General features: G+C 43.9%; 1 protein-coding gene across 1 annotated transcript in view; it reads left to right on the forward strand.

Annotated features, from left to right (window-relative positions):
- The window catches only part of DNAH10 (dynein axonemal heavy chain 10), a 156,587-nt gene that overhangs the window by 28,007 nt on the left and 107,682 nt on the right, over positions 1 to 20,898 (forward strand). The window contains exons 10-21 of the mRNA XM_027567005.1: positions 767 to 965; positions 3,041 to 3,235; positions 3,979 to 4,149; positions 6,445 to 6,621; positions 7,727 to 7,852; positions 9,386 to 9,558; positions 10,626 to 10,777; positions 14,359 to 14,523; positions 15,245 to 15,452; positions 15,591 to 15,747; positions 18,999 to 19,475; positions 19,646 to 19,804. Coding sequence (XP_027422806.1) covers positions 767 to 965; positions 3,041 to 3,235; positions 3,979 to 4,149; positions 6,445 to 6,621; positions 7,727 to 7,852; positions 9,386 to 9,558; positions 10,626 to 10,777; positions 14,359 to 14,523; positions 15,245 to 15,452; positions 15,591 to 15,747; positions 18,999 to 19,475; positions 19,646 to 19,804 — 2,359 coding nt within the window. The remainder of the gene's footprint in view (positions 1 to 766; positions 966 to 3,040; positions 3,236 to 3,978; positions 4,150 to 6,444; positions 6,622 to 7,726; positions 7,853 to 9,385; positions 9,559 to 10,625; positions 10,778 to 14,358; positions 14,524 to 15,244; positions 15,453 to 15,590; positions 15,748 to 18,998; positions 19,476 to 19,645; positions 19,805 to 20,898) is intronic.

Genomic DNA, 20,898 nt, shown 5'->3' on the forward strand with positions numbered 1-20,898 from the left:
CTGGAGAATTCTATGGACAGAGAAGCATGGTGGATACAGTCCATGGGGTCGCAAATTATCCTTGGAGAGACTGAGGCACATGGTCTTAGGGAACTTCACTCCAGGACCTTGGATCCCCTCAGGTAGAATAGCTTCTGAGGATCAAATCTGGAAGGGGACACCGATCTTTTTTTTTTTTTTTTTAACTCCCTTTCTCTCTTTTATTTTGGCTGAGCTGCATGCAGGATCTTAGTTCCCTGACCAGGGATTGAACCCGTGCCCCCTGCAGAAGTGCAGAGTCCTAACCAGCCAGACGGTCAGAGAATTCGCTCTCTCTTTTTTTTTACTTTCTTAAAAAATAATCTATATAAGTGAAATAGGTACCAAAATCTCACTATTATCATTTTGCCTCCAGTATTACGGCCCCTCCCCCCTCCCCCCGTGGACCCAAGGCCACCAGGTTCCCTTCAAGCTCAAACGGAAAACTTATTGAGTAAACCAAAGCTTTGCCCATTGAGGGGCAGCTGTGGTGAAGGTCAACCTGGGCCATGGCTTGGAATCCTGCCCACACTGCTGCAAATCGCTTTGCTGCAAATTTCTTGGCGGAACAGTCTCTTGCCTGGGAAGCTTTTTGTGATGAGGCTATGTCATCAGAGAGGCTCAGCTCCTTGCTTAGGATTGTCCCCTTAGAACCTGTCCCTCCCCACCAGGGAGCAGCATGGCTCCAACTTCCCGCCTCCCAGCAGCTCTGCCCTCCTTTGCATCACAGCGTCTCTTTGCTTCCCAGAGAAAACCGAGCGAGTGCACAGCACAAGACCTTGGAGGCCAGGAACACCCTCAACATGTGGAAAAAGGCCTATTTCGACACCCGGGCCAAGATTGAGGCTTCGGGGAGAGAAGCTCGGTGGGAGTTTGATCGGAAACGGCTGTTCGAGAGAACGGATTACATGGCCACCATCTGCCAGGACCTCTATGACATCCTGCAGGTAGGGAGGCTGGGTCTTCAATGCACGCAAAAGCGGTCAGATCTGGGATTTGCTCCATGGAAGGCAGTTTGGCTTTTTGACGATGTGGATCTCTCCTTGTCAGTTGGGAGCAGGGAGGTCAGGAGGGCCTGGCCAGGAGAGATGCCTGCAGAGCAGACAGAATGTTCCAGAATGTCCCAAAGCACACCTGACCTTTGCAGCTTTCCCTTCAGTTTTGTGACATTCCCCCACCCGTCTCCCCACTTTTTTTTTTTTAAATGCCCAAGTGCTCAGCTTGCAGGATCTTATTTTCCCAACCAGAGATTGAACCTGGGCCCTCGGCAGTGAAATTACAGAATCTTAACCACTGGACTGCCAGTGGTTTTCCTTGGTTTTCTTGTTTTAAACATTTGTTTTAGAAAATTGAAATGTAGTTGATGTACATTATATAGGTTACAGTTGTACAGTAGGATTCACAGTATTAAATTTATGATTATTATGAAATATTGGAAGCCAGCTCTGCTTCAGAGGGAGAAGGTGGCCTCTCTGAGCTGTCACTGTCCTTGTTTACTCATCGCAGCTGAAACATGATGACTCGTACTGGCCCTGAGTCTCCTGAACTCCTGCGCATCATGGCTCTCCTAGGAGTCTCTGCTCACGGGGCCTCACATGCTGCCTGTCGATGGGGTGTTGTGGACAGCCCACACCCAGCTTTTGCCTATCTCCTCTGCTCACACACATGCATGATGGCCTCCCCCTCAGACTTCATTTACAAAACACAAGCTCAGAGATAAAGCGGTCGAGAATTTCAGGATGGTGATAGCAGAGCCTTCAATCCAGCCCAGAGCCCTCTGGAGGCTGGGGCCCTGTGCGCCTGCCTGAGTCCCACACCTATGAAGCCTGCTCTGTATGTACATCATCTCTGCCTCACGGAGCTCACAGTCTAGTGGAAGAGAAAGAAGGTGGACATGCTAATCACACGGAAGGACTCCTCTGGTGGTCCAGTGGTTAAGACTTTGTGTTCCAACGCATGGGGTGCGGGTTCCATCCCTGGTTGGGGAATTAAGATCCCACGTGGTTCTTGGGCGAAAGAAACCAAAAACATAAAACAGAAGCAGTAATGTAACAAATTCAATAAAGACTTTAAAAATGGTCCACCTCAAAAAATTCTTATGAGAGGAAAAAAATTACTCAGTTCCATAGCTACAGCTGAGATGAGTGCTAAGAAAGGGGAAGAGAGGGGGCTCTGGAAGTGTGTGTAGGGGCCTGAAAGTGAAAGTGTTAGTCACACAGTCGTGTCCAACTCTTTTCGACCCCACGGACTGTAGCCTACCAGGCTCCTCTGTCCATGGAATTCTCCAGGCAAGAATACTGGAGTGGGTCGCTGTGCCCTTCTCCAGGGGATCTTTCCAACCCAGGGACTGAACTCAGGTCTCTCGCATTGCAGGCAGATTCTTTACTGTTTGAGTTACCCATGTAGGGGCGTACCCTGTTCTAAAGGGTCAGACAAGATGAAGGCATATTTAATGATGAGTAGTAGGTACCTGTGCCTTCCCAGGTGGCAGAAGTGATAAAAAAAACCTGCCTGTCCATGCAGGAGATGTAAGAGATGTGGGTTTGATCCCTGTGTTGGGAAGATCCCCTGGAGAATGGAATGGCAACCCACTCCAGTATCCTTGCCTGGAGAATCCCATGGACAGAGGAGCCTGGTGGGCTACAGTCCACGGGATCACAGAGAGTCAGACGTGACTGAAATGACTTAACACACACACACACACAGTAGGCATCTAGACGTTTTACACTGTGTGTGCAAAGGCCCTGAGACAGAAAGGAACATGGATCTGAAAGAGGCCTGGAGTGACTATGAGGCAACAGGGGATGAGCAGGATGGGAAGAGACAGAAAGAGGGGGTAGGGTCCTGAGTCTGAAAACTTTGACAACTGTGTCAGGGCATCTGAGACTCTTTGTGCAGTGGGTAACCCAAGGGCTTAGACTGAGAGGAAGTTACCTGTGTGACACAATCCATTTATTAGTAACATCAGGAGCATCATGAGAAAACCAAATGGTCATCTCCCTCGTTTTGTTTGATTGGACAGGTCGTGGAGGAATTCTACAACATATTTGGTCCGGAGCTGAAAGCGGTGACTGGGGATCCCAAGCGCATCGATGATGTCCTGTGCAGGGTGGACGGCCTGGTCACCCCCATGGAAAACCTGACCTTTGACCCCTTCAGCATCAAGTGCTCCCAGTACTGGAAATATGTGATGGACGACTTCAAGATCGAAGTCCTGGCAAGTCACACATCCTTCAATTTGACCTTGAAAGTGGATACCGTGATTCCGTTGGGTTATTTAGTTATGTTTAGGGTTTTTTTCCCCAAATCATAAAAAGGGATCCCTGATTTTTTGGTGAAAAATGATAACAGTGCAGAAGAGCATAAGGTGAAAATGAACATTTCTCAATGTCCTCTGTCCCCACTCCTACTCCCCGGGCGGAATGGGTTTATCTGAACTATCTCTGCTGTTGTGTCCTCTCCCATTTCTTTGTCTATATGAGTTAATATTTTAAAAATTTCCTTTTCCATCATTTTGACTAGTGGAAGGGAGAGAGCAGAAAACCGATGCAGCAGCTGGTCTGCTATTTTTATTTGGACCCCAGCCTCCACTAAGGGAAGTCCTGGTGGCTCAGATAGTAAAGAATCTGCCTGCAATGCAGGAGGCCCAGGTTCAATCCCTGGGTCGGGAAGATCCTCAGGAGAAGGGAATGGCAACCCACTCCAGGATTCTTGTCTGAAGAATTCCATGGACAGAGGAGCCTGGTTGGTTACAGTCCCTGGGGTTGCAAAGAGTTGTACCTACCTGTACTGTAGCTAACACTATAGCTTCCACTAAAGTACAATGGAAATCCTTCTCAAGGTACTGATTTGGTTTGTTTTGCTTCTTTCTTGACATTTTGCTTTTTGTGGGATAAGTACAGGGTCCTAAGGGTTTTTTGTTTTTGTTTTTTTTTGGCTTTTTTTGTTTGTTTTTGGCAGGTTATTGAGAAAGAAGCAAAAAATTTTATTGATGAATCTTTTAAGACACTTCGATCAGCTGAAGCAGCATTTGATATGCTTTTAAAATTTAAACATATTCGTTCACGGGAGGCCATTAATCGACAAATGATGATGAAATTTAATGATATCCTTGCACAGTATTGTAAAGAGGTAACTGAAAAAAATCTGTGGCTGTTGTAGCAATGAAAATACATTTGGCAAAGTGTAAGCAATTGGACCACACTGTTGTCTTTCTTATCTAAATTCAGAGAAACTGTGGAATTTCCCCAAAATAGCATGTCGTATAACCAAAACAGGTAACCAAAAGGAAGTGGGTTTGTTTATTTAGTGGAGAAATTCAGTAGGAACTTATGAAGTACAATATTATATGCCATCAATCTTATATGCCATTACATTGTGATGGGCCCTGAGTGAATAGTCATAGTAACAATCATAGTAACAAGAGTGTCATAGTGTGAAGGTCACGTGTGTGTTCATATACACACTCCTGTTGTAAGGATACTCATTATACATTGGACCCACCTAGATAATCCAGGATCATCTCTTTATTTTAAGGTCAGCTAATTGGCGACCTTAACTCCATCTGCTACCTAATTCCTCCTTATCATATAATATATTCACAAATTCTGGAGATCAAGACCATTATTGGGGCAGATCTTATTTTGCCTCTGACACCTAATTATTCATGTGAGAGTGTGACATACATATTTTATTTATTTTTAATTTATTATTTTTATTGGAGTATAATTGCTTTACAATATTCTGTTAGTTGCTGCTGTACAGCAATGTGAATCACTTACAGGTATACATATTAATATATCCCTTCCCTCTTGATCCTTCTTACTCTTCTCCCATCCCACCCCTCCCAGTCATCACAGAGCACCAGACTGAGCTACCTATGCTGTCCAGTAGCTTCCCACTAGCTGTCTATTTTATACATGGTAGAGGTCAGTGCTACTCTCCCAATTCATCCCCCGCTCCCCTCTCCTTGCTGTGTTCACATGACCATGCTTTACACCTGCATCTCTATTCCTGCCCTGCAAATAGATTAATCTGTACCCTTTTTCTAGATTCCATATACATGCATTAATATATGATATTTGTTTTCTTCTTTCTAACTTCAAGTATGAGAGACTTTAGGTCCATCCACATGACTACAAATGACCCAATTTCATTCCTTTTCATGGCTGAGTAATATTCCATTGTACATATGTACTACAACTTCATTATGCATTCATCCGTTGATGGATATTTAGGTTGCTTCCATGTCCTGGCTATTGTAAACAGCACTGCAATGAATGTTGGGGTACATGTGTCTTTTTGAATTATGGTTACAAAATTTTATTCTAAAGTGCAAGCCCAGGCCATATGATTCAGCAGTTCCATTTTGTGCATAAACACAAATAATTGAAAGCAGAGTCTCGAAGAGATATTTGAACATTGATGTTCATGGCAGCACTATTCACAACCACCAAAACCTGGAAATAACCCAAGGGTCCATTGATAGACCAGTGGATAAACAAAGTGTGGTATATCTGTACAATGGATACTATTCAGCTGTAAAAAGGAAGGAGATTCTGCCATGTGCTTTTATACAACATGAATGAACCTTGAGGGCTTTAAAATAAGCCAGTTATAAAAAGACAAACACTCTATGAGTCTATTTACATGAGGTACTTGGAGTAGTCAAAGTCAAAAGACAGAGTGGAAAGGCGTTCCTAGGAGCTGAGGGAGACGTAAATGGGGAGTTACTGTGTTTCATGGGTACCCAGAGTTTCAGCTTTTCAAGATGAAAGAAGTTCTGGAGATGGATGGTGATGATGGGTGCACAGCATTTTGTTGTTGTTCAGTTGCTAAGTTGTATCAGCATGAATGTACTTAATTCCACTGAAATGCACACTGAAAAATGGTTAAGATGGTGACTTCTGTCATGCATATTGTACCACATTTAGAAAAATATTACATGATAAACAGTTATAAAACCTCAGTGGCATATACACACACACACACATACATACCATGCAGGAGGCCTGGCCACCTGTCATGTCTAGAACAGATTTCAGAATTTCCATGATGAATTCCCTGGCAATCTGTGGTTAAGATTCTGTGCTTTCACTGCCAAGGGCCTGGGTTCGATTCCTGGCTGGGGAACTAACATCTCACAAGCCACATGGCAAGGCCAAAAAATGGTCCACCGAATGATTGTCCACAGTCTGGAAGTACAAGGCAGTCTGGATCATTGCATATGTTAAACCAAACCAAAGATTCCTGCAGAGTATAAGAAAAAGTAGTAGAGACTAAGTAATAAAAGCCCTATTCTGTACCTTTAAGTGTTTCTTGACATTCCATGTTCATTTCTTTAAAGATACAAATCTCAAGTTCAATCTTGTCTTGGCTTGCATGCTGATACTGCTCACTTATGGAATATGTCTGATTGCTTTGCAGATTGACATAGTTAACAAAATCTTTGTCCAGAACCTCGACAACCCCCCGTTGTATAAGAACCATCCCCCGGTGGCAGGTGCAATCTACTGGGAACGGTCCCTGTTCTTCCGGATTAAGCACACCATCCTCAGATTTCAAGAAGTAGAGGAGATCCTGGACAGTGATGGAGGAAGAGAAGTATGTTATGTCTGCTGCAACAGGCCTGTTTTGAGTTTTACGTTTTAAAAAATCATTCATTCATTTAGGCTGCTCTGAGTCTTGAGTGAGTGCTGTGCCTGGGCTTTCTCTAGTTGTGGCGAGCGGGGGCTCCTGTCTATTTGTAGTGCATGGATTTATTGCGGTGGTGCCTCTTGTTGTGGAACACGGGCTCCAGGGCACGCAGGCTGCGGCATTCAGGCTCAGTAGTTGTGGCACACGGGCTTAGTTGCCCCCAAGGCATGTGAGATCTTAGTTCCCTGTCCAGGGATCAAACCCATGTGCCCTGCATTGGAAGGTGGATTCTTAACCACTGGACCACCAGGGAAGTCCTGGATTTCACGGTTTAATTGTAGATGGGTAGCCTTGAGCGTGCCCAGGTGGCTCCTTCAATCCAGGTGACCCCCGAGCACGAGCTGGCTATACAGAGTTGCCTGCATGAGAAGAAGCTCAATTTCAAATCCATGCCTGCAACTTAAGTCTTTCCTGTGGTCCCTGGGGACCACATCTCCATATGTATGACATGATATATCTATGACAGCTTCCAGGTGACAATCACATGACTTCCTCCTGATCTTGATCTTCAGCCTCTCCAGAGGGTGACCACGATCTTTTTGATAATACTGTCCCTCCTCTTCATGCATTTTTGTCTGTTACATCATAAGGGCTAGGAAACCTTTTATTTAACCGTCCAGAGAATAAATATTTTAGGCATTTGTGGGTCAAATGGCCCCTGTTGCAACTATTCAACTCTGCCTTTCTAGAAAGAAAGTGGTAGATAACATGTAAATGAACAGATGTGTTCCAATAAAACTTCATTTATGGATGCTGAAATTTGAATTTCATATGGTCTTCACAAGTCATGAATAACTGTCATTCTTTTTGAGCTCCCAGCCATGGGCTGAGGTTTGTGAGTCCTCCTAATCAGCCTAGAGTTTAAGCTGTACCGTGGCAGGCAAACCATCCAAATTTGTGCAAATCTGCCTGCTTCCTCTTACATAAAGTGTTAAGTGATTTTTTTTTTCAGGAGAGAGAAAAAATTGTTATTTTCAAGGACAAAGTGATATTTGCCTGACTTCTCTGATAGGTCAAACAAAAATATTTGGAACTGGGTAGGATGATGAAAGACTATGAAGATAGAAAGTATGAGCAGTGGAGAGAGACGACGGAACAGATCCTGCCAACTCTCATGAAGAAGAGTCTGCTTACTAAGGTGCATCTTTTCAGATCTGAAACAGTGTTCTTGCCTGGAGAATCCCGTGGACAGAGAAGCCTGGTGGGCTACAGTCCATGGGGTTGCAAAGAGTTAGACGCGACTGAGCACTGACATGCGTGTGTGCACACACACATACACACACACGTCCCAGACTGTGGGGGCTGTGTAAGATGATGGTAACTCCCATTTCCTTGAGGTCTGAGGTGTTGACTCTCACGAAGTTGAGAGGTATTTCCAAAATCAAAGGCAAAGAAGGGCAGAGGTGGCAGAGGTTGACCAGGGAGAAGAAAAGAGGCAGGAAGGGAAAACCTGGAGGTAGCAAAATGTCATGGTCAGGGAACAGGTGGGGATCAGGCAACCCTTCTGACTCCTTGGCTTAATTCTGGGCTTCAGGGACCCAGTTTGTAAAATGGCCTGGATCAGATGACCACGAACATGCAAAGTATTAGTTGAACCGTGTACGAAACAGGTTCAAACCGCTGATGGTTGATTATTTTTAACTTACAGGAAACTAACTCACTTTGATAGCAACCAGGGTTCTTGGCCTTCCCCAATCAATAGAAATTGACTAGAGGCCAGATAAGCAATTCAAAGCAAGGCTTTAGTGGGGGCCCCTGCTGCAGCAATGGAGAGTCAGAAGTAACCCGTTCCCTTGCTCACTCACTCCCCGAGCATCGGGTGCTGAGCTTGCTCATTATTTGGGGTGAGGGTAGGGGTGTGTCCAGGGGGTCTGGCCAGAGGGGTGGCTTAAGTAATTTGCCCATCCCTTTGGTGGTGTTGAGTTCAGGGAGCTTTTGCTCCCGACACCCTGTTTTTGCTATGGCTCTTCAGAAGTGGCAATAAGGATTTTTCAGTCTTTTTGTATCTTTTGTCTAGAATTTGCTCCAACTGCAGGTGTATGCAGTTATTTTTAGTCCCATATAATTTCTTTGTATTTTGTTCCTGGAGGAGAAGTGTGTCCAGGTGCAAGCATTGCAGCAAAGGGTCCCAGGTCCCAGCCTGTCTCAGTTTCACGGGATTCATCCTCATCTGGCACAGGGCCCAGCATATACCAAGTGCTCAACAAATTAAATGTTAACAGTGAGGAAGGAAAGACCTGGGCCTGGCAGTTTCAGATCTATGGTCTCCTAAGTTCCAAAGCAGGTACTAAAATGAGTGAAGAAGCCAGGTAGAGCTTATCAGGAACTGGATGGCTTGTGTCCTATTCAAAAGGGACAGCCGCTCCCCAGCTTCAGTCTATTCTTGTCATTTATCATCAGCTTTTCCTATTTTTTGAGGGACGCCAGATTTTTGGATTTTTGTCATGCAATTGCCCAATTTTCAAACGTGAGTGCTAAATCAAGTTCTTTAAAAACTCTGTTTACCCAAGTATGTCTTCTAGCTTAGTTCTGGTCAGCTCCCTGCTCTGTCAGGGCAGCAAAACCCCTCCACTGATTTTTTTCAAATTCACATTTATAACTTGGGTTGCATTGATCTGATTGCTTTGTGGACAGCCCTTCTCACTCTTATGAAACATTGTCTCCCCCACAGACTTCTGCCGCTGGTGATGATGCCACAAACCCTGACAGAGTGGCTGCTTTCTCAATCAACTTTTCACCTGCTCTCAGGGAGATTATTAATGAAACAAAGTACTTGGAACAGCTAGGTTTCCCTGTCCCCGAATTAGCAAGGAACATTGCTCTCCAGGAGGACAAATTTCTTAGGTAAACGGATTCTTCTTTTAAATCAGCGGTCAACACTTCTTATCTTGGGACCCCTTTACACTCTTCTAAATTATTGAGAACCACCCCCCTGCCCATACCAGGGCTTTCATTTTTGTGGATTTTATAACTATCAATGTTCACCGCATTAGAAATGAAAACTAAGAAATGTTTAAAATTTGTATTAATACATTTGTCTGAAATAGTAAAGATAAACATTTCATGTTAACTTAAATAGCACTTTTATTTTTTTAAGTAATTTTCATTGGAGTATAGTTGATTTGGAGGCTTCCCTGGTGGCTCAGATGGTAAAGAATCTGCCTGCAATGCAGAAGACCTGGGTTTGATCCCTGGAGAATTCCATGAACAGAGGAGCCTGGTGGGCTATAGTCCATGATGTTGCCAAGAGTCAGACATGACTGAGGAACTTTCAATATGACTATAGTTGATTTATAATGTTGTGTTAATTTCTGCTGTACAGCAGAGTGAGTCAGTTATAAATGATTCTACATCAGTTACACGTACATGCTGCCCAGGGGGCACTAGTGGTAAAGAACCCACCTACCAGTGAAGGTACATGTAAGCGACATGGGTTCCATCCCTGGGTCAGGAAGATCCCCTGGAGGAGGGCTTGGCAACCCCCTCCAGGATTCTTGGACATGGGTTCCATCCCTGGGTCAGGAAGATCCCCTGGAGGAGGGCTTGGCAACCCACTCCAGTATTCTTGCCTGGAGAATCCCATGGACAGAGGAGCCTGGCGGGCTGCAGTCTATAGCGTCACAAAGGGTTGGACATGACTGAAGCAACTTAGCGTGCACACATATATACATACTCTCTTTTTTTAGATCGTTTTCCCGTATAGGTCGTTACAGGGTATTGAGTGGAGTTCCCTATAAGTAATGTTTTTAAATTAAAAAGTAACCAATATTTTCCAAAAAGGAAAGTTTTTGGGAAGAGTGACATTCTTTTAAATTTTTAGTCTGGCATTGGTCTTTTGTAACGTATTATAAGATTATTGAGTTTTTTGAGCTCCATTTTTCTAATGTCAGTGACTTTCCTGTAATGTACAGGTACACGGATGGGATACAACGTATGTTGGATCATTATCACATGCTCACAGGAACGTTAAATGAGGCAGAGTCTCTTCTTCTTGATGACCATTCCCAGGAATTATTAAGAGTGTTTAGATCTGGATACAAGAGGTTGAACTGGAACTCACTAGGTAATAAATTCATCTATCTATTGCCTTTTAGACTTTGGGATGCAATCATTCTTTTAGATTGTCTTAGTTGAATTACAATTTTTGTATGTATGTGAAAGTGAAAGTCGCTCAGTCATGTCTGATTCTTTGCGACCCCATGGACTGTACAGTCCATGGAATTCTCCAGGCCAGAATACTGGAGTGGATAGCCTTTCCCTTCTCCAGGGGATCTTTCCAACCCAGGGATTGAACCCTGGTCTCCCGCATTGCAGGCGGATTCTTTACCAGCTGAGCCACAAGGGAAGCCCGTATGTACATAGATATGGTTAACAAACCATGCTTTAAAAAAATATTTATTATTTATTTGACTACGTTGGGTCTTAATTGCAGCACGCAGGATCTTCATTGCCTCATATGGGACCTTTTGTTGTGGCGCATGGACTCTCCAGCTGTGGCTTGTGGGCTCAGTAGTTGCGGTCAATGCCCTGGCTTCTCTAGTTGTAACGTGTGGGCTAAGCTGCTCCATGGCATGTGGGGATCTTAGTTCCTTGACCAGGGATTGAACCCGTGTCCCCTGCATTGCAAGGCAGATTCTTAACCACTGGATCACCAGGGAAGTCCCTAAGAAATATGTTTTGAGCATGATGTGCAGGGTTTTGTGTATGCTTAGTTGCTCAGTCGTATCTGACTCTTTGCAACCCCATGGACTGTAGCCCACCAGGCTCCTCTGTCCATAGTGTTCTCCAGGCAAGAATATTGGAGTGGGTTGCCATTCCCTTCTCCAGGGTTTTGTGTAGTGATTGCTTTTATTTGTTCTTTTTTTTTTTGAAGTTTTAAAATGACAGATTCCATTTCATTAATAGTTGTAGGACGGTTCAAGGGATTAATATCCTATTGGGTGAGTCATGTAGTCTGTGCTTTTTGAATAAGTGTCCATTTCATCTAACTTGTCAGATTCATTGTGAGTTTTTCTTATTGTACCCTTATTATCTTCATAATACCTGTCTTTAGTGGTCCCTCCTATTTAATTCTGGGTATTGTTAACTTGTATCTTCTCTCTTTTTCTTTTCAGTCCTGCTAGAGATTAGTTTTATGGAAGCCGTTTGTTTCATTGATTTTATCTGTTGTCTTCCTGTGTTCAATTTTATTAATTTCTTCTCATCTGTATTATTTCCTTCTGCTTGATTTGGAATTTATTTTACTTTTTTTTTTAGAGGTTCTTGAGGTGGGAACTTTAATTGATTTGATATTTTTCCTCTTTTCTAATGTATGCATTTGGTACTATTTCCCTTTCAGCACTGCTTTAGTTATGCCCCACAGATTTTGATAGTTGTATTTTAATTTTTATTCAATTCGATGTATTTTTAAAACTTCCTTTATGACTTCCTCCTCAACCCATGGATTATTTAGAAGTGTGTTATTTAGTTCCAGAGATCAAATTGCCAACATCCACTGGATCATGGAAAAAGCAAAAGAGTTCCAGAAAAACATCTATTTCTGCTTTATTGACTATGCCAAAGCCTTTGACTGTGTGGATCACAATAAACTGTGGAAAATTCTGAAAGAGATGGGAATACCAGACCACCTGATCTGCCTCTTGAGAAATTTGTATGCAGGTCAGGAAGGAACAGTTAGAACTGGACATGGAACAACAGACTGGTTCCAAATAGGAAAAGGAGTACGTCAAGGCTGTATATTGTCACCCTGCTTATTTAACTTATATGCAGAGTACATCATGAGAAACGCTGGACTGGAAGAAACACAAACTGGAATTAAGATTGCCGGGAGAAATATCAATAACCTCAGATATGCAGATGACATCACCCTTATGGCAGAAAGTGAAGAGGAACTAAAAAGCCTCTTGATGAAGGTGAAAGTGGAGAGTGAAAAAGTTGGCTTAAAGCTCAACATTCAGAAAACAAAGATCATGGCATCCGGTCCCATTACTTCATGGGAAATAGATGGGGAAACAGTGGAAACAGTGTCAGACTTTATTTTTCTGGGCTCCAAAATCACTGCAGATGGTGACTGCAGCCATGAAATTAAAAGATGCTTACTCCTTGGAAGGAAAGTTATGACCAACCTAGATAGCATATTCAAAAGCAGAGACATTACTTTGCCAACAAAGGTCCGTCTAGTCAAGGCTATGGTTTTTCCTGTGGTCATGTATGGATGTGAGAGTTGGACTGTGAAGAAGGCTGAGCGCCGAAGAATTGATGCTTTTGAACTGTGGTGTTGGAGAAGACTCTTGAGAGTCCCTTGGACTGCAAGGAGATCCAACCAGTCCATTCTGAAGGAGATCAGCCCTGGGATTTCTTTGGAAGGAATGATGCTAAAGCTGAAACTCCAGTACTTTGGCCACCTCATGTGAAGTGTTGACTCATTGGAAAAGACTCTGATGCTGGGAGGGATTGGGGGCAAGAGGAGAAGGGGACGACAGAGGATGAGATGGCTGGATGGCATCACTGACTCAATGGTCATGAGTCTGAGTGAACTCCGGGAGTTGGTGATGGACAGGGACGCCTGGCGTGCTGCGATTCATGGGGTCGCAAAGAGTCGGACACGACTGAGCGACTGATCTGATCTGATTTAGTTTCTAAGTGTTTGGAGATTTCCCTGTTATCTTCTGTCGTTGATTTATAATTTGAGTCCATTGTGGTTGGAGAACATACTGAGTATAATTTCAGTTCTTTTAAATTTGTTGAGGTTTGTTTTATGGCTCAGGGGATAGTCTATTTCAGTTAGCTGTCTCTCCCCCTTTCAGAGTCCTATGCTTATTTTATGGATAATGTTCATGGTCTTAGCTGTATTTAGCAGGAAGAATAAGGAAAAATACATTCTTCTTCCTTTACTTTTTAAAAAATAAAGAAGGCATTTTTGTTTTTCCCTTGTTTTTCCTTTTTTGCCCTTCCTCCTACTTCTCTTCTCTTGCTCCACATCTTCTTTTTCTTTGTCATTTCCTTTTTTCCTCTTTCTCCCTTTTCCTTTGTACAGAGAATATGTGTGTTTGGACCATGGACTCCAGAGCAAAACCCCTGGGTTAAATACCTAGTTTCCACCCACGTGACTCAACCTCTCAGGGGCTCCGCTTCCTCATCTGTAAAATGGGCACAATCTTTGTACCCTATTCATAGGTTGTTGTAAGGATTCGATGATGTAATAAACATCACAGGCTTAGGCTGTTGCCCGATTAATCATAAATTCTTAATTCGGGTTTACTATGCATGTTCTTGCTGTTTACTTTTCTAAGCAACAGGCCAGAGGAGACTGCAGGCACAGTGGCATGGGGTGGAGGGTTCAGGTTGCCATGGCAATGAGAGGACAAGAGGGCTGAACTTCTTTATCCTCATGGTGCTTCAGATACAATTATGCTAAAATGTGGACAGAAGAAATGTATCATTTGGTTGATTCTGAGCACCCGCTCTTTGTTCCAGTCCCCAGGGACCAAGTGGGTCTTTGTCACTTGGAAGACCCAAGGGGATGGAAGGAGCAGGGTCCTTCCTGTGAAGGGATGTGGTATTAACATTACAGTTGTTGGTGGGAGGGATGTGGAAGGAAGTGTTGAAAGCCAAGTATCTTTCTTTTGTTCTTTCTCTCCAAAGGTATTGCTGACTACATAACTCGGTGCAAACAGGCCATTGGGAAATTTGAGTCCCTTGTCCACCAGATTCATAAGAATGCAGATGACATTTCTTCCAGACTTACTTTGATAGAGTCCATAAATCTCTTTAAATATCCAGCACCTAAAAGTGAGGATGAACTCCCAGGTAGATCTGGCTTCTTTTTTCTTTTGATTATGGGAGGAAAATCTCTTGGTCATGACTGTGCACACACACACACATTTTATTCCACAAATGGAATAAAACCATGCCTCATGATCTCAGGCAGTTACTTGAAAACATAATGGGTTATTCTTACTCTTTGTCACGTTTTATGTATTGCTTAGTTTTACAGATTCCTGAGTCTATGAAGATTAATGGTTCTTTTGTCAATAACTCTGTAACAGGAAGGTGAACTGTGTGTTTTTTTTAATTTTATTTTATTTTTAAACTTTACATAATTGTATTAGTTTTGCCAAATATCAAAATGAATCCGCCACAGGTATACATGTATTCCCCATCCTGAACCCTCCTCCCTTCTCCCTCCCCATACCATCCCTCTGGGTCGTCCCAGTGCTTGTTCAAATGGTATTTTAAATGTTCTCGGACTTAGTCAACAAGGAATTCAGGACTAGTTAACAAGCATTTCAAGGCAAGCAAGATTGCCCAAAGACATAGCATGCACAATCAGCATTCAACCCCATGTGGTCATGTATTTTTTGCTTTGGATGTGTCTTGCTTTGGATGGTGTTGACTTGTTTTCTGCTTTTGGTCAAGATTAGAGGTTGCTTTTGTATTTGCGAGATGTACAGCTCATGTTTGGGTTGCTTTTTGAGTAATGTCCTTTCCCGTGTCCATGAAGAGCTTTAACAGATGTCTTCCGCTGCAGGCGTCAAGGAGTTCTTTGAACACATTGAACGAGAACGGGCCAAGGACGTGGACCACATGGTCAGGTGGTATCTTGCCATTGGGCCTCTTCTGACCAAAGTTGAGGGGCTGGTCATCCACACCAACACGGGCAAGGCCCCCAAGCTGGCCTCCTACTATGAATACTGGGAAAATAGAATCTACGAGGTCCTGACAAAGCTCATCCTGAAGTGAGTTAATCTTCGTATTACATGTTGTAAAGGCAGTGTGTGTGGGGAATTCCTTGGCAGTCCGGTGGTTAGGACTCTGTGCTGTCAGATCTACTTCACTCTGCTGAGTCCTGAGTCTGTTTTATTGACCCCTCCTAGGAATCTGCAGTCTTTTAATTCTTTAGTCCTTGGAAACGTCCCTTTGTTCCAAACGGAAACCATCTTGACGGCGCCAGAGATCATTCTGCATCCCAATGCAAATGAGATTGACAAAATGTGTGTTCACTGTGTCCGAAACTGTGTGGAGATGACCAAGGTAAGGGCGGGAGTGTGTGTTATTTCCTGGGTGGTCCCTGGTTGCAGAGAGTTAGGCCCACCAGCTGTGGACAGCACGTGACTCAGAGTTGCTGAACGCAAGTCTGACTGCTCGATTCTCAAGAGCTAAAGAGGCAAGGTTGGTGAAAAGCAACGTTTGTTTTATTTTGGATGCTGGTAATGGGGATGAGGGGTGAGTGGTGGAGGGTGGACGCCTGTCCAAAGGCCTAACGCCCCTCCCCAATGACAACCAGTGGGCAAAGAACTTTTATGGACAGAGGGAGGGGGCTCCATGCAGAAACAGCACAGTCAGTTCTGACAGTCATTTTGAAATTGTCTTTGGTGGTCTGGCTAGTGTCATCTTGATTGTTTTAAGTATAGTTAATCTTCAGTTCCACGGTCAGTTTGTTCCCGTTTCCTTGAGGCCGGTTCTCAGAATTGTGGCATCTCATGTCACGGCTACAGTCTGGTCATCATGTTGTTAATTTCTTCCACCTGGTGGGGGTTTCATTATCTATAAGACAGCTCACAAAATTGTTGTTCAGTAGCACAGTCATGTCCAACTCTTTGCAATCCCATGGACTGCAGCATGCCAGACTTCCCTGTCCTTCACCATCTTCTGGAGTTTGCTCAGACTCATGTCCATTGAGTTGATGATGCCATCCAGCCACCTCATCCTCTGTCACCCCCTTCTCCTCCTGCCCTCAATCTTTCCCAGCATCAGAGGCTTTTCCAATGAGTCGGCTGTTCCCATCAGGTGGCCAAAGTATTGGAGCTTCAGCTTCAGCATCCAGAGAGTACTCAGGGTTGATTTCCTTTAGGACTGACTGGTTTGATCTCCTTGCAGTCTGAGGGACTCTCAAAGGTCTTCTCCAGCACCACAGTTCAAAAGCATCAGTTCTTTGATGCTCAGCCTTCTTTATGGTCCAACTCTCACATCTGTACATGGCTACTGGAAAAACCACAATTTTTAACGAACTGGACCTTTTTTGGCAAAGTGATGTCTTTGCTTTTTAATACTCTGTCTAGATTTGCATCTTTTAATTTCATGGCTGCAGTGATTTTGGAGCCCAAGAAAAGAAAATTTGTCACTGCTTCTACTTTTTCCCCATCTATTTGCCATGAAGTGATGGGACCAGATGCCATGATGTTAGTTTTTTGAATGTTGAGTTTCAAGCCAGCTTTGTCACTCTCCTCTTTCACCTTCATCAAGAGGCTCTTTAGTTCCTCTTTACTTTCTACCATTAGAGAGGTATCATCTGCATATCTGAGGCTGTTGATATTTCTCCCAGCATTCTTCATTCCAGCTTGTGATTCACCCAGTCCAGCATTTCACATGATGTACTCTGCATATAAGTTAAATAAGCAGGGGGATGGTATATAGCCTTGACATACTCCTTTCCCAATTTTGAACCAATACGGTTTTAATTGTTGCTTCTTGACCCTCATACTGGTTTCTTAGAAGACAAGTAAGGTGGTCTGGTACTCTCATCTCTTTAAGAATTTTCCACAGTTTGTTGTGATCTGCATAGTCAAAGGCTTTAGTGGTCAATGAAACAGAAGTAGGTGTTTTTCTGAAATTCCCTTGCTTTCTCTATGGTCCAACCAATGTTGGCAATTTGGTCTCTGGTTCCTCTGCCTTCTCTAAACCCACCTCTACATCTGGAACTTCTTGGTTCACTTACTACTGAAGCCTAGCTTGAAGGATTTTGAACGGGACCTTACTAGCATGTGAAATGAGCACAGTTGTACAGTTCAGTTAGTTCAGTTCAGTTACTTAGTCATGTTTGACTCTTTGCGACCCCATGGACTGCAGCATGCCAGGCTTCCCTGTCCATCACCAACTCCCAGAGCTTGCTTAAACTCATGTCCATCAAGTGAGTGGTGCCATCCAACCATCTCATCCTCTATTGTTCCCTTCTCTTTCTGCCTTCAATCTTTCCCAGCATCAGGGTCTTTTCCAATGAATCAGTTCTTCACATCAGGTGGCCAGAGTATTGGAGCTTCAGCTTTAGCATCTGTCCTTCCAATGAATATTCAGGACTGATTTCCTTTAGGATTGACAGGTTGGATCTCCTTGAAGTCCAAGGGACTCTCAAAAGTCTTCTCTAACACCACAGTTCAAAAGAATCAATTCTTCAGTGCTCAACTTTCTTTATGGTCCAACTCTCACATCCATACATGACTACTGGAAAAACCATAGCTTTGACTAGACGGACCTTTGTTGGTAAAGTGATGTCTCTGCTTTTTAATATGCTGTCTAAGTTGGTCATAGCTTTTCTTCCAACGAACAAGCGTCTTTTCTTGCTTCATGGCCACAGTCACCATCTGCAATGATTTTGGAGCCCCCCCAAAATAAAGTCTCTCACTGTATCCATTGTTTCCCCATCTATTTGCCATGAAGTGTTGGAACTGGATGCCGTGATCTTAGTTTTCTGAATGTTGAATTTTAAGCCAGGTTTTTCACCTCTTTCACTTTCATCAAGAGGCTCTTTAGTTCTTTGCTTTTTGCCATAAAGGTGGTGTCATCTGCATATCTGGGGTTAATGCTGTTTCTCTGGGCAATCTTGATTCCAGCTTATGCTTCATCCAACCCGACATTTTGCATGATGTACTCTGCATATAAGTTAAATAAGCAGAGTGAAAATACACAGCCTTGATGTACTCCTTTCCCAATTTGGAACCAGTCTCTTGTTTCATGTCCAGTTTTACTGTTGCTTCTTTGGACACTTTCTCACTTGGGAGGCTCATCTTCTGGTGTCATATCATTTTACCTGTTCATACTGTCCATGGTTCCTTACTAGCAAGACTTATTGCTGAATATGATATGTACTGTTTTGCGTGCTGTGCTTAGTCGTTCAGTCGTGTCTGACTCTTTTCGACCCCATGGATTGCAGCCCGCCAGGCTCCTTTGTCCATGGAGATTCTCCAGGCAAGAATACTGGAGTGGGTTGCCATGCCTTCCTGTAGGGGATCTTCCCAACCCAGGGATCAAACGTAGGTCTCCCACATTGTGGGAAGATTCTTTACTGTCTGAGCCACCAGGAAAGCCCATGAATACTGGAATGGGTAGCCTATCCCTTCTCCAGGGGATCTTCCCTAACTAGGAATCGAACTGGAGTCTCCTGAATTGCAGTCAGATTCTTTACCAGCTGAGCTACCAGAGAAGCCTATGACATGTACAAAGGGAGCAAAATAGATACTAAAGGATTGTCTTTCCCCCCTGCCCCACCCTGATTCTTATTTTGTCAGCATTTTGTTCGCTGGATGAACGGCAGCTGCATAGAATGCCCCCCACAGAAAGGAGAGGAGGAAGAACTTGTTACCATCAGCTTTTACAATGATATCTCTCAGAACCCTCAGATAATTGAGCAGGCTGTTATGATCCCCCAAAACGTCCACAGGATTCTGGTCAGTCTTATGAAGTACCTGCAGAAATGGAAGCGCTACCGACCTCTCTGGAAACTGGACAAAGCCATTGTGATGGAGAAATTTGCTGCTAAGAAGCCTCCCTGTGTTGCCTATGATGAGAAGTTGCAGTTCTACGCCAGGATCGCCTCTGAAGTGATGCACCACCTCTTGATCAAGGATGAGCATTGCATCCGCCTTCAGCTCGGACCCCTGGCTAACACCGTGCAGGAAAACGCCAAGTCCTGGGTGGTTTCGCTCGGGAGACTCCTCAATGACTCAGCCAGAGAGGAACTCAATAACCTGCATGAGGAGATAGAGGTAGTGGATCCCAGGTCTTCTCTGAAAGTCCAGCGCACTATGCATTGTGGGACAGAGCCCCAGGGTTTCTCTAAAACTGCTTTTATTTCAAGGAAGTCAGGGCTTCAGGGCACTGTATTTCCGCCCCACCCCCATGCTTATTTAGGGCCCCTTTGAACTTTCTTTTATAGTCCCTGAACAAAAACCTGAAGAAGAGCCCCAGTACCCTCGAGGATCTCAAGTTTGTGCTTGCAACCATCGCAGAAATCCGAAGTAAATCTTTAGTCATGGAACTCAGATACCGGGACGTGCAGGAGAGGTACCGCACCATGGCGATGTATGGGCTCTTTGTAAGTGAACTCTTTTCTGTACTTCTTTCCCTTTTTCTTTACTCGCTGTTCTCTTTATTTATTTATTTTTTGGCTATGCTGGGTCTTCATTGCTGCAAGGGCTTTTCTTAGTGGTGGCAAGCAGGGGCTACTCTCTAGCTGCGGTGCTTGAGCTTCTCATTGTGGCGGCTTCTCTCGTTGCAGAGCACAGGCTCTAGGGCTTGCGGGCTTCAACAGCTGTGGCATGTGGGCTCAGCAGCCGCGGCTCCCAGGCTCACTAGCTGTGGTGCATGGGCTTAGTTGCCCCTTGGCACGTGGGATCTTCCCAGACCAGGGATCGAACTGTTGTCTCCAGCATAGGCAGGTGGATTCTTTACCACTGAGTCACCAAGGAAGCCCCGAAGCCCCTTTCTTTTTTCTTGATGTTAATTTTCTTTAATAAATCAAGGGCTATTGCAAAAATGAAAAAAGTGGAGGAGAGAGATAAGACAATAAGAGAAACTGGTAGAAGACGACAGTTCAGTTGTCTTTAAGTTTGTTAAACATGGGTTTCAAAGACTTTCAGAAAGCCCATGGATGAGTTTGAGGGTTGAGGGTTTCAATTTCCTTGAAATTATATGTGAAATTTTGCATGCCACACATCACATGATACACAAAAAGGAGTCCACTGGAAAAACAAAGTAGGAGGGAGAAACAAGTAGCTGTTATAAGCCAGCATTTGCATAAAATCTGTATTTCAACATTTTCATCACTTGAGTGCTTTTATCGCCCAACTGCCCCTTAGCCTTGCCTGCAAGCTAGAGAGTCTCTAATCAGAAAATGGGCAGTGAGGACTTCCCTGGTGGTCCAGTGGTTAAGAATCTGCCTTTCAGTGCAGGGGACACAGATTCCATCCCTGGTCAGGGAACTAAGATCCCACATGCCCTGGGGCAACTAAGCCCATGCCCCGTAACTACTGAGGCTGGACACAGCAAGGAAGATCCCCCGTGCTTCAACTAAGACCCAATGCAACCAAAAATAAACAAATGACTTAAAAAAAAAGAAAATGCACAGTAGTGGTGATCACTTCGTAATGTATAGAATAATGAATGCCTATGTGTGCACCTGAAACTAAC

The sequence above is a fragment of the Bos indicus x Bos taurus genome, chromosome 17, assembly GCF_003369695.1.
Source record: "Bos indicus x Bos taurus breed Angus x Brahman F1 hybrid chromosome 17, Bos_hybrid_MaternalHap_v2.0, whole genome shotgun sequence".
In the NCBI taxonomy this organism is placed as follows: Eukaryota; Metazoa; Chordata; class Mammalia; order Artiodactyla; family Bovidae; genus Bos; species Bos indicus x Bos taurus.